The sequence below is a fragment of the Argentina silus genome, assembly GCF_951799395.1.
Source record: "Argentina silus genome assembly, chromosome: 8".
NCBI lineage: Eukaryota > Metazoa > Chordata > Actinopteri > Argentiniformes > Argentinidae > Argentina > Argentina silus.
In genome coordinates, this window is record NC_139662.1 from 3,602,503 (window position 1) to 3,621,118 (window position 18,616).

Consider the following 18,616-nt stretch of genomic DNA (forward strand, 5'->3'; position numbering starts at 1 on the left):
TCCTTCATCTAGGAAGGAAGGATAGCCACTGCACAAGGCTGTGGGCATAACAAAGCAGTGCATCATTATTAGACACTGTCATCACTACCACCCAGAGCCAGCTCAGCCTACAAGCAACCAAAGTGACTGCTTGGGGCCTTGTGAAAGACCCCCTGATGATGTATTTCTTATCAATTTTATTAAATTCCAACAACGCAACAAAATATAAGGTTGGGGTTGGCCCTGCTACAACCACTCTACAGGGATTCAATCACAGATGGTAAGGCTCAGTTTTCATGTTGCCATCACTGCTTTTATTGCATAACTGGTAACTGACCCATATACTTCCATTTCCACTGAACTTTTATGGAATTTGTCAGATTTTCCTTTACTTTCAGTTTGTATTGGATTCTTGAAAGCTGTAAGAGAGGCCCAGAAATAGCAGGGCTGAGACTAATGGGACAAGTTGTTGTTTACAGACAGGGATGAAGGACCTCTGTGCTCCAGTGCTGCTGCCTCTGGGCCTCTGGGGTGTGCTGCTGTTGCTACTCTGCTCTGGACCCATCAACACGCAGAGCATGAACACACTCCTAAAACATCAACAGCAAGACCCAAGAAAGGCTTGGGCTGTGTACAAACACAAAGGCAGTATGCCAACTTGGAGCTGTAGTTTGTTCTGTAGATGAGATTCATTTAGTATTTTTCTACGCACATATGGGGGAATCATGACATGTCAGAAAACTCAGTTAATGTGTTGATTCATTAAATGATGTCTTCATCAGTTTAAGTGTTTTAACTGAGCCTAACATTAGGGTCAACCTAGGATATGGATATACAGTGATGACCATCTTGTCATGCCTGCACTATGTGCAATTGCTACCTCTTAACTAAACTGCCAATGTCATTGAAAAAGAATACCAGCAGTCCAATATTGACATATTCTGTTTAATATTGTGTGATACTCTTCTCTTAAAATACAGTCTTTTCTGAGGTAGACCATTACAGTTCAAGAACATTATTATCATTTTTAAAACAGACATCAAAAAAGACATGAAATAAATACTTTCATGTACAATATGTCGCAAAAATGAGGTAGAAATGGTTACAGAAAATGTACAAGAACCAATAACAAAGTTACTGTAATAATAGATTAAAACATTTAAGAAAAGACTGTTTTGTTGGACAAACTGTTTTATATCTTACATGAATCATTACAGAGAGACAACACTGACGTACCAAGATGTACTGTACGATATGTTCTGTAGACAAATGGTGGACTAGACACATTTATGCAAACAAAAATACTTATGCTGAGTTGCTAAACATTCTCTCAATGAGTAGGAATGTAATTTGAAACTTATAGCAATATAGCATTATCCCCTGGTTAGTTAATAGGCTTTCTCCATTCTGTGATTATTTGGAAACTGAGCTTGACTAATGTTATGAAATATAATTGCCTCTAAATTATTTTCTGTGTATCTATCTGTAATTAAGTATAAGGAATTACCTACATATCTGAAGCATATCTCAGGAGCTCCCTGAGGCTGGACTCCCCAGTAGTTTGTAGATGTATTTTCAATTTCTTAGACAGTGATCAATATGTGCACCCGAGGTCAGTATGATTGACCTGGCTGTATGGCATGACTGAAGCCACCAGCTGTACTGGGGAGGCCGAATGGTGATATAGGGTTGCTGGACATCAATCAGAGCATGGCTACTCCAAAAGGATATGTATGGAGAAGGGTACCTGGGGGTGGGGGTGGTAGTGGGGGCCAGCCACATGGCCATTTGGGCTAGCAGCTAGGGGCCATCCATGATAATGAGATTGCACTGGGGGAATGTCACATCATACTCAGTGGGCCTCTGCATGTCCATGGTAACAGTCAAATAAGCATGACCTTAGTACATGCAGTTGAATGAGCAAATTTTTCCAGGTTGTTAAACAGAACTGTAGTGTTGGTAATGTGTGAACTTTGTCGTCTGGATTGTCTACATGTTGGGTGTATCCACAATATGTACAGTACATATGGTATGAAAAATGGTGATTAACAATCAATTGTTAGACATGATTAGCTGCCAACTGCATTTAACTGCTGATTAATCATAAGGTCCTTGACCATTTTCTCTCTTGTAGAACCAGATACTGAAAATATAATTGTTTTAATGGTCATTTTTTCTGTGTTTGGCTGTAAGATGTACAGTAAGTGCACATAAATGATTGTGCATGTTTTATTTATATATTTTTATGTCCATTTAAAATATATCTATTACATTCATGCATGAATAGGACATGTAAACACACAATGTTTTGGGGTATTTGTAAACAGTTTGTCCAACAAAAAAGGGATATTTTCTGTGTTCTACATAACACTTATTGAAGACCAACCATCACTCCACCAAAATGTACATTGAAAATAAAGGATAAGGATAAGAAAAAAAAGTATTTATATATTCATATATAATCAAAACATGGATTTATGGCATCAAATATCCTTTGAAATACCTGAATTACATTCAATGTTACTCTTTGTAGCATTTTCAAGTTTCTCTCCCGAGGTAAATGCACAGCTGCAGGGGGTATACAGGTCTGTGTCAGGTCTCTCCTCCTCCTCCTCATCCCTGCTCCGCAACACTCTCTACTAAGATCCTAAGATTACATACATTCTTTATTTCTTATTTCTGAGGTAAAGAATTTCTTCCTGAGCATTTCAAACAAGACTACATATACTAAGAAATAAAAGGAGTAAGTGAAGCAGAAAGCAGACATCCAAGGAGCTGTGTGTGTGTGTGTGTGTGTGTGTGTGTGTGTGTGTGTGTGTGTGTGTGTGTGTGTGTGTGTGTGTGTGTGTGTGTGTGTGTGTGTGTGTGTGTGTGTGTGTGTGTGTGTGTGTGTTTTTTCAGGGCTGTAAGCAACGTTCTCAGGAAAACTGCATTGAATGAGGAATGTGTGATGAACCACAGCTACTACAGTATATGTGTGGACTGGAGGCTATGTTTGTGTGTTGTATGTACAGTATCATTCAGGATGTACAGTGGATGTGTTGACCTACTGGTGGACATTAAAGAGGGAGTTTCTTTACTCCAACTGATAAACTACTATACTGTCTTTGTCTCCAGAACAGCTATAGATTTGTCATAAAATAATAATGTATTTCTAGGGAAAGATGAAATACTGATTCAAACAACCGTGCTTTGACAAAGTGCTCTCTATAAGACTAGATCAAATGATGAAGAAATGCTGTTTGTTTGATTATTTCAGCACAATGATAATAGATTGCATTTATAGTGATGTCATGATTTTGGTGAGGAGTCAAAAGATGCTTTTCATAGCCCATAATGATAAGGGAGGATGGGCAGTCAGCATTGGTTATCATTTTTGGTCAAAAACAATAGACGTGTTCACATTGATCCTAAGCCCTTTTCATACCAAATGATCAGTAACAAATTAGAAGAACTAAATTAAAACTATGATACCACGGGAGGTGGACTGGCAATAAATAGGATCCTGAGAGTAGCAGTTCATGGGGGGATTTCCCAAACCCTGATTATCCATAATCTTGGACCACATCACCCCACAACTAATAACTGTTTTTGTCCTGGATCAAGGCTAATCGGGATCTTTGAGAACATCCAACATATACTGCCCTACCCACCAAGGACTACTAATCTTCTTTTCTTTGGGAAAAATAAAGTATAGGTATATCTATAGCAAAAACAGCACACCATGGCATGCTAACCCGGTTAAAACTAATTTATATATCAGCTCGCCAGCTCTCACAAACCTTTGATCTCTTGTCTAAACCTAAAACTCTTTTGGCATAATAAGTAATTACAAAAGAAAAAACATTCCCAAGGCTTGTCATATCAAAGCAAAGACAGGGTCAAATGACAGTCCCCATACAGCGGCTGGCTGCCTTTCTCAGTGGCTGTACACCTTGCTCCACTCCATACAAGTGTCCAGTTCTTTTGGGGTGGCGTGCGGGCGTACCTGGCAGAAGGCATTCTCAAAGTCTTTGAAGGCTGGGGGTGAGGCAGGAGTGGGCAGGCCGTGGTGGGGGCCCGGGGAGGAGGAGGCCGTGGACAGGGCCTGCTGGCACAGCTGCAGCAATTCCCACACGGAGAAGCCCTCGGAGCGCTGCAGCACGGCGCTCAGCTCCCTCTCGCTCAGGCTGCAGCCCTGGGGCACCAGAGCCTGTAGCAGTACCTGTCTGCGCATGCCGGCTTCCGGCAGGCCCACGTGGTAGCGTTTGGCGAAGCTCCGATGGACAGCATCCTGCAGCAGATCTGGCCTGCCGGTGGAACACACCATGATTAGCAGCCCTGCCGCCCCAAGCTGGGCCTTCTCCAGGGTGGACAGCAGCGTCTGCCTCAGCCCCTCCTCCTCCATGGCCTCCACCTCGCTCAGCAGCACCACTGATGGCTGCCGTGCCCCCGCCACCTGCAGCACAGTGCCCAGGATCTGCTCTGCCTCTGCCTTCCACTTGGAGGCCAACATGGCTCCGCTCAGCCTGTAGAAGGAGGCCCCCAGCTGGGAGGCCATGGAGCGGGCCAGTGTTGTCTTCCCCCCACCCCGGGGGCCAAAGAGCAGGACGGTTCTGGGCGGGCGCACAGCAGGGCTGGGCCGTAGCACGGGCCACAGAAGCTCCTCCTCCAGGGCAGCCTTGACGTGAGTCAGGCCAGCCAGCTCACCCCACAGCAGGGCAGGGCTGCAGTCCAGCAGCTCCCCATTCACCAGGTCCAACACGCAGGGGTCCGGGCCCTTCAGAGCCTCCCCAGACTGGGCAGAGAGCGAGGGGCGTTTGTGGGCCTGGGAGCGGTGTTGGGAGAAGCCTTGCTCTGAGCCTACATTCTCCCCTGTCATCCCTGCAGGGGGGCTGTACTCCCCCGCAACGGCATATGAAGGGGATACTAGGGGCTGAGTGGAGGGTTTACTGGACTTGAAGGCCTGAGAATCTGTGGTGCCTGTGCTGAAGCCATTCCCCCGGCACTCCCGTTTGTCAGCCACACCGTAGGGCGAGTCCCCTCCCGACTTCATGTGGTCATAGCTGTACTTCCTGTAGCGAGAGCCTTCCCCATCGTCCTCCTCCAGGCTCATCTCAAACGCCTTCCTCTTTAGCGTCCCTCCAGACTCGCTTCCTCCCAGGTTTGTGTTCTGGTAGCCATAGCTGCCCCCGACCACCGTAGGCCGCGAGGGCAAAGGAGTGGGGGCGGCCAGGCCTGAGGGCAGGTAGGCTGCAGAGGGGTGGCTGTAGCTGGGAGCCAGGCTGGTCTGGTGAGGGTAGCTGCTGGGGGAGTAGTTGTATACAGGGGTGGAGGGGGTGTAGCTGGGCACCATGGTGGGGTTGGGCTGGAGAGTGTGGAGGGAGGCTGGGGGAAGTGCTGAGCTGGGTTGGGGACAGTACCCAGAGGAGAGGTAGGTGCCATTGTAGGTAGGGGGGTAGTCGCTGGAGTGGGAGCCACTGCAAGAGCTGCTGCCACTGTAGCCAGAGTCTGAGAGGTTACTGTTAACCACAGACACACTGCTGGCCCCAGGAGGGCCTGCCGTCGTGGCCACAGCCTTGGGGTCATGGCCTGCAGGGGATACCAGGGGATAGTGCCCCTCAGTGCTGTGTGTCAGGGGCCAGGGCTCCAGCTCACCCTTCTGGCTGTTCAGGCCCCCGAAGGCCCCAGGCTCTGGGTAGGCGCCCATGGTGGGCGGGCGGTCGTAGGGTCCAGAATCCAGCACGCCAGAGTACTTCTCTGCATAGCGCTTCAGCAGGTTGGAGGCGGTCAGGGCGGAGATGTCATCATTGGCCCAGGCGTAGCCATTGGAGCCGCGGCCCCGGTTGGCGTAGAGCTCGGACTTGTGGGCCGGTGAGGAAGTGGTGGACGACACATCCAGGTGCTGCTCAGGCCACTGGCTGAGGGGCTGGGCATGCTCCGGGTTCCAGTGCATCTTCAAAAAGCCTGCGGGAGACACACACACACACACACACACACACACACACACACAAAGAGAGAAAAGCCAGGTTAGATTTGATATTGATAAAGGATGATTAAATGTAAATATAAAGATAAAAGATATTCAGAATCAGAGATTATGCAAGTGCTAATGCCAATCATATATTGCATGGTGGACCTTAAGGTTAGATTTGAGACTGGTTAGAAAGCATCTAACCATTCTCCTTCTCCTCTGCATGGTTTTTCTCTGCCACTACTGCCATGTCTACAGAGAGCCAGTGAGTGGGAATGAGTTTCTCCTGTTTGTAGTGGACTCTGTTTTAGTGTTACCATCATGCATGGAAGCAGTAGGAGCTCATATTACCCAGAGAGAAGAGAAAAGGGGGGCAGGGATTGGATGTGCTGTTTCCCAGCCTCAGTTGGTGTGATGATAAAGCCATACTATTCCCTGCACTAGCATCTGCAGGTCTCCCAGAGGACCCATTGTTATCTCCCTGCGCATGCTGCACTGAATGCCTGCCCCCCAACAACCCCTCTCCCACCCCCCACCACCCACCGCACACCAATGCTCAAAAAAAAAACTGTGGTCGGCTGGACAGAGGGAGGGGGCGAGGAGGGATGGGGGGAGTGAGGGTGGAGGGAGAGGGAGAATGGACAGTGGTGTGAAGAGAGGGGGGTTGGGTTTGGAATCACAGAATGGTGTCCTATTCATCTGCAGCCTCCCATGGAACATTGGGAGGGTGGAATGTGTTCTCCTCTGGCTGACTCTAGTGTTGGCTGGGCTCTGATTAATCAGGTCTGCTCCATACACACAACAAGACCAGAACAGGAGAGAGAGGGGAGCTAATGGAAGAATGCACAAGAAAAAGGAAAGGAAAAAAACAAGTCTTTCCATTACCTTCTTTTCTCCACCTTTTTTCAATCTCGATAATTGCCTATTTAGAACTGCCTATAACTGAGTGAATTATTCATCAGGCCTTGTTGGATGAAATAGCTCCATGTGTCCTGCAGCACAATGTATTCTGACTGCATGAAAATTACATTTAGTAGTTACTGATCAAAACCATTTTTTTTTCATTTCTCCTCCAACACATTTTTATATACACACACTTAGTTTTCATGTTCAAGTGGATCCAGAGTACATATAGACTGGTGTCTTTAAACAAATATTTGAGTGTGCTTTATTGCATGTGTGTTTACAGTTTATGTAAGCCTATGTGGGTGCCATTCCATCAAAACCTCCCTTACATAACACTAGTACTGATGGCTATAGAATCAGCCATTTCATGAAGACTCAGGCTACTTCTTGCTGAGGCATTAGCTTGACATTCCATGCATAGCTTGGCATTATTGAACTGTCACGATTTAGCCTGCGGTGAGGGTTACTCCAGGCAGAAATAGAGAGGTAAAAGGAATCAAGCACAATCCGTCATTACTAGTCTCTTCCAGTCTCCCCTTCAGCAGAGGCCTGATGATTTATTATTCATAGCTCTGTCTATGTGTGTGGAGCCTCTTATTGCTATTTAAATCAAACCTCAATATCCACCCAGTGCTGCTTTCTCACTCTGTGCTTTTCTCCTAAACTTTGGCCTCTTTCTCTTGCCCTCCCTAGAAACCTCCCCATGTGTGTCTTCAGATTACGTCCTCTATTTATTCAGTCAGATCAGACCACCAGACCAGATGGCCATTGGATTATCATGTCCTTCATATTCAAATCCACAGCCTTAAGTTCCCTATGCCCAAACCAGTTAAAGTAGTCCCCTAAGCCACACAACAGCATTCCCAACTCAGGAACAGAACAGTGTGCAGAACACTCTAGGTTGAAATTCTCTTCTCTTCTTTCCAAACATGCTGAAGACATTCACCTTTTCCACACCCAGCTGACCACATATTTTTGTGGTTTGACTCGGAGGTCATTGTCCAGGCTGCAGAAACCGTATATGTCCTGCAGGCCGTTCCCATCTGCAGGGCCAGTTTGTGAGCAGCCCAATAATGGGGCCTGTGTGTGACAGAGATGGATGAGAGCCCAGGGGAGCTCATAAAACCTGCAGTGGGGAGGGAGGGAGAGAGTAAGGGAGAGAAGGGAGGGGAGAGGAGGGGAGAGGAGGGTAGGGGAGGGAGTGGACAGCAGGCGCTCCGTCCTCTGGGTGACAGGGGCGGGGACATTAGGGGGCTCAGGTGGGCTAACTGCTGTCCACTTCATCATCATGGAGAGCACGGCACACTACGGACCCTGGCCCTGCAACCCCCCCCTTGGTCAATGCAGAAACTAACTAGGGGAACCTGGAGGAGAGAGACAAGGCTGGATATGGGTTCTCCTTCTTCCATACTCATATGTGAAAACTGAGGACACCTCAGAAGCTCACTTCAACACTTGATATTAATTCTCTATCTGCAGCAGTAGCACAGTGGTGGGCTGTGGGCACTCACCCATAATGAACCTGGTTAGGGCTGCAGTGCTGCTGAGCCAGTCCCTGTAATTAGATTTTGCCCTCTGTAGGATTGTGTTTTTTAGAGCAGCATCTCCCTCAGTAATCTGAACAAATTCTAATCTACACTTCTGCTTAAACCGGTTCTCACAGATTAATTTACAGTACTCTAGGCACAGGAAGGATACTAAGATTAGAATGAGGAAACCAGGACAATGTGGACGTAGGCCTACTTCCTGGCTTTATTTCAGACCTTTGATTCAACGATAATATTATTCATAATCACAAAGGATTATGGTTAAAAGCCCATATTTAGGAAGGCCAGGCGGCAATAACAACATGTCTTATGAAAGAGATCTTCTCTGTTTATAGCCTACTGGATGCTTTTACTGTAGTCAATTGCAGTGCTATGGGACACTCTAGGTGACTGAGATAATAATGAATGATATTTCATATTTTAACTGTCCTGTTCCACTCTTCCCCATATAAAGTAGTGAGCATGTATTTGTGCAAGGAAAAGGTATTGTGCAGGGTGTGTGTGTGTGTGTGTGTGTGTGTGTGTGTGTGTGTGTGTGTGTGTGTGTGTGTGTGTGTGTGTGTGTGTGTGTGTGTGTGTGTGTGTGTGTGCGTGCATGTGTCTTCTCAGCCCCGAGAGAGACAGATGTTCCCCACTGACCGCCTTACTGTCTCTGCAGCAGACGTGTGCGGCTCGGACAATCCTGTTGGCCCTGAGACAAAGCCTGAAGGATCCTATTGTCAGGAGCCTGCCTAATTATGGAAATCTTATTAATCTATTCAGCAGCAGTCCACTGACAGCTTTTGTGCTGGCCTGGGATTTATCGAGGGACCTGTGTGCTGCATGCTGTGTAGGAGTGTGTGATGAAGACAGTGGCAGGGCTCTCCTCGACAGAAGTTAGTTATATTTGGCGAGGCCAGAATTAAGGTGGGCTTTAACATATCTAGAGTGTTAGTCTGTTCGTTCATTTCATTTCACTGCTATTCCTTACTTCCAGAGTCACAATGGCTTTTCAGGTTGACTAAGAGAAACTGAAGCAGCTTTAGGCCCCTAATGATGGACTGGAGTTGTGTTATGGTTTTTCCTCTGAGTTCCAGCAGGACGGTGTGTTGAAACATGAGCCTGGCAGAAAGCCCAGTGCTGGAGGGCCCCGGTGCTGTTTCACAGCTCCCCTGGGGTTCCTCCTCTCCCCTTCTACAATCCACACACTTTTGTCTCCCAGCTCAGAGGAACAAAACGGATATGGATGCAACAAGCCTTCTGGGACAGTGCAATATTAAACCAGGCAGATTGTAGAGAGGCAGCTTGTAAACAAGAGCTCTCTGGATGAATCCAATCGGGGCTTTATTCAGATAGAGCCTCCACCGCCACCCTCCAACCCCTGAAAAATACCTCCACCTCCTTCTCCACCCCCTCCACCCAGAGCCACAGACAAGGCCATACATTTTACATACTAAAACCTCAGGATTAAGGATATAAAAACATTCTCACTTCTGAGAGAGGCTTGATGTAGTCTGTAGTTAGGGGTTGATAAGCTGTGTCAGTGGACAGTATCTCTCCTTAATGTAGTTACCCATTTCTCCAGATTCCTCAGTACACCATCCAGAGGGCAGTAGTGGTATCGAATCGCCTATGTTCACAGGAATCATTGCATATAGTGTAATATTGCTGAAAAGATAACTTGGATAAAACTGTCCCTCTGAATTTGTTTCAGCGCATTACAAATCCTGCAAGCACTTACATGGTTGACAAATAACTGAAACCAACATAGTCTACATGGTACTCCTCATTAGTAATAACATACATTTCAGGCTACCTAAGGGCTTTGGTCCCATTGACCTCCCATTGCAAAAAGTCAACAAATGACATGTTTGAGATCAGTCACAGCTCAAACAGGTTTGGAGAATGTCTGCTTGTTTCAAAAAGGCTTGAAAGCTACAGTCTGTCTCCTATCACCATAAACAACGCTGCTGAGGGGGGAAGAGTCCAGTTCAAGAATGTTGCTCAGGGTGGGGGTATCACTGGAATTCAAAATCTCATAAAGACTTATGTTGAAAAAGCTTGAAGCATGGGGCTGTAGTCGAGGGCAGATTCAAATCTCTTTGAGAGAGACATATGCAGAGAGAGAGAGAGTAAGAGAGATAGAGAGAGAGTGTGTGACAGAGGCTGTATTTGCAGTGATAAATCACAAACGTGGCGCTCAGATAAAGCAGCATGCGTTGATCAGCTGTTATGTATTCAGTAAAGAGCAGGTAATCAATGTGTTGCAGGATGAAGCTCTTGCATGCTAGAGAGTTATCTGGGCGAGTCCCTCTTTTTATTTTCTCCCTCAGTCCCTTGAATGTTAAACAATGTTCTATTCATTTGGCCTGTACACTAGCATTCTAAATAGTGTCACACTTACACAGTTACTAAATTACTCATGAATTGAGCTTTCTGAGCTTAGTGCATTTCGACTGAAATATAAGTTGGTTAGTGGTTTCTCTTGTTATGGGAATCCTTAAAGTCCTGGTTCTCCTCCCCTCTCCTGTAAATTATTCATGACACTAATATCAAACAGGACATTTTTCACAGGATGATACTTGCTCAGAGAGAAAGATATATATATATATATATATATATATATATATATATATATATATATATATATATATACATAGAGAGAGAGAGAGAGAGAGGGAGAGAGAGAGAGAGAGAGAGGGAGAGAGAGAGAGAGAGAGAGAGATGTTATGTTGCCTGTTTTCAGCTTATCTTGCTCTTCTGTAGTTTTACAGACTGTAGTGGAACTTGTTGGTAACGTGTAGCAAAGCCCTGAAATTGTGCTAATTTGTGAGTGTTTGCAGAAACAAAATGGTGCTGAATCTTATCAGTTATGTTGTGTAATCACAGCGCAATGACACCTTTACAGTAAATCATGCTTGTAGCTGATGTCCTGGGGAGATGTATGTTCTTGGCACACACGTGTACAGAGCCTGTGTTAAGGCTTCGTAATGAGCAGCAGAGGGGCAGTGAAACCTCCTCAGGCAAGTGTGAGGTCATTTCATGGGACCCTCCCAAAACATCCATTAGCTGGAGATAAAGCCCCACATCATAATTTATCTCCCATACATAATTGGGCATTGCTAGGAAAATTATTATAAATCTATGGCATTAGTCACAGGGCTGCTATCAATCAAAGGAAACACAATCTCTCTCTCTCTCTCTCTCTCTCTCTCTCTCTCTCTCTCTCTCTCTCTCTCTCTCTCTCTCTCTCTCTCTCTCTCTCTCTCTCTCTCTCTCTCTCTCTCTCTCTCATCTGCACCCTCTTTCATGGCCCTAAAAAGATGTAATAACAGAGGAGTCCGGGAGCTCTTAGGGAGTTTTCACACCTGCTGCCCAGGGCACTAGCAGACGCTGCAGCTCTTTTCAAACTGGGCTGGCTGGCTCCCTGGAGGAGGGTGCCCATGCAGTGGCAGTGAGGAATGTCCTGCACCCTGCAGTCTCTCATTCTGGACAGACACAGCAGCACTACTCACACGGTTCCTCCACAGATCTGGTGTTATGGGATGGCAGTGCTCTCTGCTCCTCTGTGATTCACACTGACAGTGTGACTCATTCTGTGTTCTGTTTTAGCCCCCTGCGACCAGCTTAGAGTAATAATCTGTATTGCTGTATTTAATCTTAGAACATTATCAATCAAGATGTCAGTGAAGTGTTCATTATTCAGTGCAGCGGAAATGCTGATTGAACATCCAATATATCTGTATGAGTATGAGTAAGCCAATATTTCAAAAAATACAAAACAACATTTAAAACTATGCTCTAATAATTAAATTGAAACATTTCAAACACATTTCTAATTAGAAAATTACTGTGCAGTCATCAGAAACGGAAAAAAAACGAAATATGTTGCTAACTACTCAATATAAAACGAATAAACAGAATAAAAAGATAATCTAAATTAATGTATTGAAACTCTGAGTATTCTACATACTATTTTCTGTGTAATGTTTTCTTTTTTCAACCAGAGTGGTAACTACTTGATGGCATTTGTCTAACATTGATTAATTGACAAACACTCCCAGAATTACTAATGATACTGTGCAGCAAAAGCAAATCCAATTTAAGTGTGCTTACTTTACGGTCTCCTTTAAAGCACTCTCTAAAATTCAAAACCCTCTGGAATAAATGGCTAGATGCGTCACTTCATGCTCGTAATTTTAGCAACAACTAGGCTACCCATCCCCCGTGCCTGCTAACGCACGTCCACAAATGGCTGACACACGGCCGCCCCCTCCCCTTTAAGAAAAACAGGGTCCCTATTTTCTGTGGCTGCAGGCTGGCTTTAGGTCATTGTGTCCACTAATATATCAAAGAACAGCTGTCCTAAGGCTCTGTGATGACCAATCACCCCCTCCATCTGTCTCCCTCGCCCAATCTCTCCTCCATCTCCCCCTCTTCAGCTCCATCTTTTCCCTCCAATCTCTCTCTCTCTCTCTCTCTCTCCCCCTCCCCCCCCCCCTCTCTCTCTCTGCCTCTCTTCCTCCGGTCCCATAGAGTATGTTGCATTCCCCTCTCTGAATCCTCTGTCCCCTCTCTGAATCCTCTGTCCCCTCTCTGAATCCTCTGTCCCCTCTCTGAATCCTCTGTCTCCTCTCAGAATCCTCTGTCCCCTCTCAGAATCCTCTGTCCCCTCTCTGAATCCTCTGTCTCCTCTCTGAATCCTCTGTCCCCTCTCTGAATCCTCTGTCTCCTCTCAGAATCCTCTGTCCCCTCTCAGAATCCTCTGTCCCCTCTCTGAATCCTCTGTCTCCTCTCTGAATCCTCTGTCCCCTCTCTGAATCCTCTGTCCCCTCTCTGAATCCTCTGTCCCCTCTCTGAATCCTCTGTCCCCTCTCTGAATCCTCTGTCTCCTCTCTGAATCCTCTGTCTCCTCTCTGAATCCTCTGTCTCCTCTCTGAATCCTCTGTCTCCTCTCTGAATCCTCTGTCCCCTCTCTGAATCCTCTGTCCCCTCTCTGAATCCTCTGTCTCCTCTCTGAATCCTCTGTCCTCTCTCTGAATCCTCTGTCCCCTCTCTGAATCCTCTGTCCCCTCTCTGAATCCTCTGTCCCCTCCCTGAATCCTCTGTCTCCTCTCTGAATCCTCTGTCCCCTCTCTGAATCCTCTGTCTCCTCTCTGAATCCTCTGTCTCCTCTCTGAATCCTCTGTCTCCTCTCTGAATCCTCTGTCTCCTCTCTGAATCCTCTGTCCCCTCTCTGAATCCTCTGTCCCCTCTCTGAATCCTCTGTCTCCTCTCTGAATCCTCTGTCCTCTCTCTGAATCCTCTGTCCCCTCTCTGAATCCTCTGTCCCCTCTCTGAATCCTCTGTCCCCTCCCTGAATCCTCTGTCTCCTCTCTGAATCCTCTGTCCCCTCTCTGAATCCTCTGTCTCCTCTCTGAATCCTCTGTCCCCTCTCTGAATCCTCTGTCTCCTCTCTGAATCCTCTGTCTCCTCTCTGAATCCTCTGTCTCCTCTCTTGGACCCTCTGTCCCCTCTCTTGGACCCTCTCAGTCTTGGCTGACACTCCAGCCCTCGGACCGCATGGACTGACCTTAGAGATGATGTATTCTGTCACTAACACTACAGTACTTCCAAAAGCCCACAGTAAACCATTTTGTCACGTGATACATTTTATGATGACAAATGTGATATATAGGTAACGGCATAACGATGAAGGTGTGTGTTTGCTCATGAGTTGTAATTTACTAAGCAGCCGACCTTTGTGTGAAAATCAAGGGAGTCTCATTGTTTGTTTTGAATTCTGCTGCCTCAGGACCCTTGTGAAGTCATCCAAATGAGCCTCACCACCCCGCTCTTTAATTGGGCTCTTAATGGGGGCTGAGTTCTCCTTAATGAGCTGATGAACCCTGGGGTGTGTGTCCCAAACCTCCTGCTCTCTGGACACACACACATATTCACACACACACGGGCACGTGTGCACACACATGCGTGCACGCAAACACACACACACACACTCACACTCACACTCACACTCTCATACACACACAGACACGCACACACACCGCACCAGGGGCTAATTAGAGCCCATTCACACCCCTCACTAATGGTTCCCTGCTCTTATTCACACAGACACTTCAGCAGACTCTGTGTTTACTCAAGGGCCTCCCAGCTCCTTCACTGCACCACTCATACCACTCCTCTCACTAGAATAGAGATATATGCTGGAGCAACGCTCAAACCTGCGTTTTTCAAAGGGGCCAGAATGTGCCCCTCTCCTTATTTTATTCAAACAGCCTTATGATTTAGCCCGGCCCTCACTAAGAGAGGAAGAGAGAGGGGTCACAGAAAGGAGAGCTATAAAAGCTGCCGGATCTGGGCTTTGCGTGGAGGAGCTGCTCTGGGCATATGTGTGTCGATTTAAAAGAAAAAGGTATCGCTCCAACAGCGGGGGCCCCAAGCAACAAGAGTTAGGGCACTCCTGGGTTACCGGCCTGGGACTGATTTAGGAGTGTGTTTGAAGTGCAGATTACAGATTCTTTGCACCAAATCCCTCCAGGAGTATCCATGGCCCCTGGAATCTCTCTCAGGTTTCCTTAAGGTCCGGCTCTGGCTGCTCACCCCAGCTTGTGGTCCTCTAGACCTGGGAGAGCCAGGGACCAGGGCCGGACACACAGAGGTAACATGCACAATGAATGTCAATGGAAGATCTAAGACAGCTCTGTGTGTGTGTGTGTGTGTGTGTGTGTGTGTGTGTGTGTGTGTGTGTGTGTGTGTGTGTGTGTGTGTGTGTGTGTGTGTGTGTGTGTGTGTGTGTGCATGTCTGCATGTGAGTGTGTGTTATGCAGACAGAGCTGAAATGCCAGAGCGAGGAGTCAGAAGTAACGTTAGAAAGTAGGAATGCTCTCTCTTCCCACAAAGAAAATTCCAACATGGAGGTGACATTATTCACATGTACGCCTCATACGTTAAGCCTCTCTTCACTTGATTTGTGCCCAGCAGAATCATGAAAAAGCGTAAAAAAAAAATGAATATAACCAGGGGTGTCGCCAGAGAAGAGACTGTTGGGTCTGTGTGTGTTTCAGCGGGCTGAGAGTAAACATAGTAACTAACTAACACTGTTGTGTGTGCGCTCCTACGATCCCACTGTCCATATAGAGACACACTGGCAGCCTGTTCCAGTCAGCTCTTATTGCTCTTAAACAGCATAGAACAGAGCTGCTCTTCAAATTACAACATATAAAGAACTCCAGGATTGATTTCAGAGCCCTGTAAAGAACAGTTCAGACAAAGCCAATTATTTGGCAATATGAATGAATCCAGCAAAGGGAAGCAGTGTCCCGGGGATAAAGGCATTCTAAATATTCCACCAATAGTTTGTGACATTCTTGGATGTGCATGTCCTCTTCAGTAAAGACGAGAAGGGAGAGTGGGCTGTCAGGGTACAAGGAACGGATGGATCTCATCTCACAGTTAGGCTTTGTCATCACAACAACTAGTAAGATAGGCATGGTTTGCATATCCATGACAACAATATCACCAATATACCATTATTTTTTACTCTGTCAATGACATTGTTTTACACAGAGTTATGTAAATCAGTGTTAATCTAGTGTCCAATCAATTAACAAGAACAGGATCTTGACAAACACTAATACTGTTGCAGATGGAACGACCATACATTCACAAAGAATATGTGTTAATAAATAACTCATGAGCCACTTCTGAGAAAACATGTTTCATAACAATACATTTAAGTCAACCCACTGCTCAACCATATATTAGTGAGCTGGCAACATTTCTAAATTCCAGTCTTCTGATGAAGAAATATATAGAATTTCTGGTAACATCTACAGAGCTTGACGCAGAGAGCAACAAACTGTCATGGCTTCAGAATTTCTCAAATCTAGAAACAGTGTTTCTAAATTCTTATCCAAATACTAATACAAGAAATACTACCTCTACAATTCATTTAACTAAAAAAATGATTTATTCCATTCATTATAAAGTAATACTTTTTGAATTGGCCATCCTGTTAGATTTTCCCTCTTTTCTTGGAACTGTCAAGCCAATAAACATCCATTGAGGCAAAAAAGGGGAAAAGGGGGACTTGAGACAGGGGGCAGAAGAAGCAGCCCCATGCTGGCAGCCAAACAATGCTGTTTTGAAGAGGCAGAGCGCTGGACTCAAATGAAGCCTGGTAGGGGGGGCCGAGGGGGGCCTAAAACTGGACACGTCAGTTATTAGGTCAGCGTTGAGGGGAGATCAGGGGGAGGGGGTGGAGAGAGGGGGAGGCAGCAACCACGGTGGTAAAGCCTAAACCAGTTGAGTACTGAGGATGGTTTGTGAAATCACACTGTTAGAACCCTAGAGATTCTACTGCTAAAGCCATCCGACCTCCCCTGTCTCCATCCCTCCCTCCTTGCATCTCTTTCTCCATGTGATGAAATGAAATTTCAAGACAAGGCCAACATCCATGTGTAGGGTTAGCATTTCCACAGAGCTTTAGAAGGTTAAATGCAGGGTCTCTCTGCTAGAGCTAATGGACTCAAATCTTTCACAACTGTGGATTTTTCTTCTGTTTGCAAAAAAAGAGAGTGTACACTTACATCAAGCTTTGGGGAAGCCATTGATTTTTTTTTTTTACCTCTGAATTCAAAGTCCAGTCTGCTCAAGTGGTGCTGTTCTTTAGTCCAGGGAGTATGACATGTACTAGAAAGTGTGGTGTACTTACTATAGGGGACAATGGGACTCAGCATTCTGTGGAGCTGGTCTCAATTAGGAGGAGAGTTTTTCAGTGAAACCCAGGTTAGCGTCTGTCCGGCTGTAGTCCATCACTAGCATGTGCTCGCAGTGACACTCTACAATACCCAGCCCTGACAGAAGAAGAGAAAAAAACTGTTACAGGCTGGCAAATGTCTGCACAGAAACACATGCCAACTAACCCTTTCACACATACTCACACACCAATACAAATCCAAACATAAATAGAAGAATTCATTCCAAGATGGCATGATGGAATTACTGACAAACCCAGGCAGCCTATAGGCTAAGTGTAACAAACAAACAAACACACACACACACACACACACACACACACACACACACACACACACACACAGTATCCCAAATTGACGCACACAGAGGTATTCATTAAAGGCAGGCCAGGCATTAAGCTGATTGTGAGGTTGTGTCCAGGCTCTAAAGAGGGCTTTCTAAATCTGCCTCACAAAAAGACCCATGCCACTGCTCTGTGCGTTAGGGCTATAAAGACTGCATTCTGTCATGAGACCAAACACATTTAGGGCCCTAAAAGCACCATTATGAACTAAGTATTCCATTACAATCATTGAATTATAGAAAATATATTTTTTATTTATCTATAAATTCAAGGGAATTCACGGTACTGTGTTGTTTTACTGGTGAAAATACTCACAAGCTAATCCCACAAATTCATCAAACAAATGAAAAACAAAACAAGGAAATATTTCTCTACTTTACAAGGCAAAATATTTGTAGCAGAAACATTCTGCTGACAGATAAATTGTATTTGAATACTGCAAGTTATACTTTATCTGATATTGTAGCCTTTCCAGTGATCCCAGGGTAATGAGAGCTCATACAATTCTGACAATATATTACATAATCCTGCCATTCATATGATGTAATGACTCAAGCCATGCAAATATTCAAAGATAACATGATTATAAATAAGTATGACTTTCACATGCAGTTAAAATACATTTATTATTTTGACTGTAAAAATCAAATATTGGATTGATAATTGTACTTTAAATATAGACATGCCTCTAATGGCATTAAATGATAAGAGGGTGTTATTATTTTTTAAATAAAAAAACAATGACACTAAAAACTCTAAACTAAAACAATATGAATACATATAAAAACAAATGTGGACAGCGTATTGTAGCATTTTTCATAAAACTTTCTACAGCAATTTACAGTAGTCTATCCATTTCATCCATTCATATGGAACTGAAATTATGCAATGACCACACGGCTATCCCTAGAAACCAACAGGCTGTACAAGACTTCAGACTAGAGAGGGTTGAGCTGGTTCTACTTCTAACTGACACTCACACTCAATATGACACTCAGACTTTCATACCAGTCACTGAAATTACAAAAAAATAGGCAATTGCTTTGCATTGATTAAAAAATTAAAAAGTAAATGTCTTTTTTCAGGTATTGAAAAAGATTTACAGAGAGAGAAAGAGAGAGGTGGTAAAGAGAGGGCACTGCAACAACACAG

General features: G+C 45.2%; 1 protein-coding gene across 1 annotated transcript; it reads right to left on the bottom strand.

Moving 5' to 3' along the window:
* Positions 1-3,898: 3,898 nt before the first annotated feature.
* fignl2 (fidgetin like 2) lies at positions 3,899-17,102 on the bottom strand (the record flags this gene model as incomplete). Its single annotated transcript, XM_083675678.1, has 2 exons — positions 3,899-5,925; positions 17,078-17,102. 2 exons carry the CDS (start codon positions 17,100-17,102, stop codon positions 3,899-3,901), a joined length of 2,052 nt encoding a protein of 683 aa, XP_083531804.1.
* Positions 17,103-18,616: the final 1,514 nt, after the last annotated feature.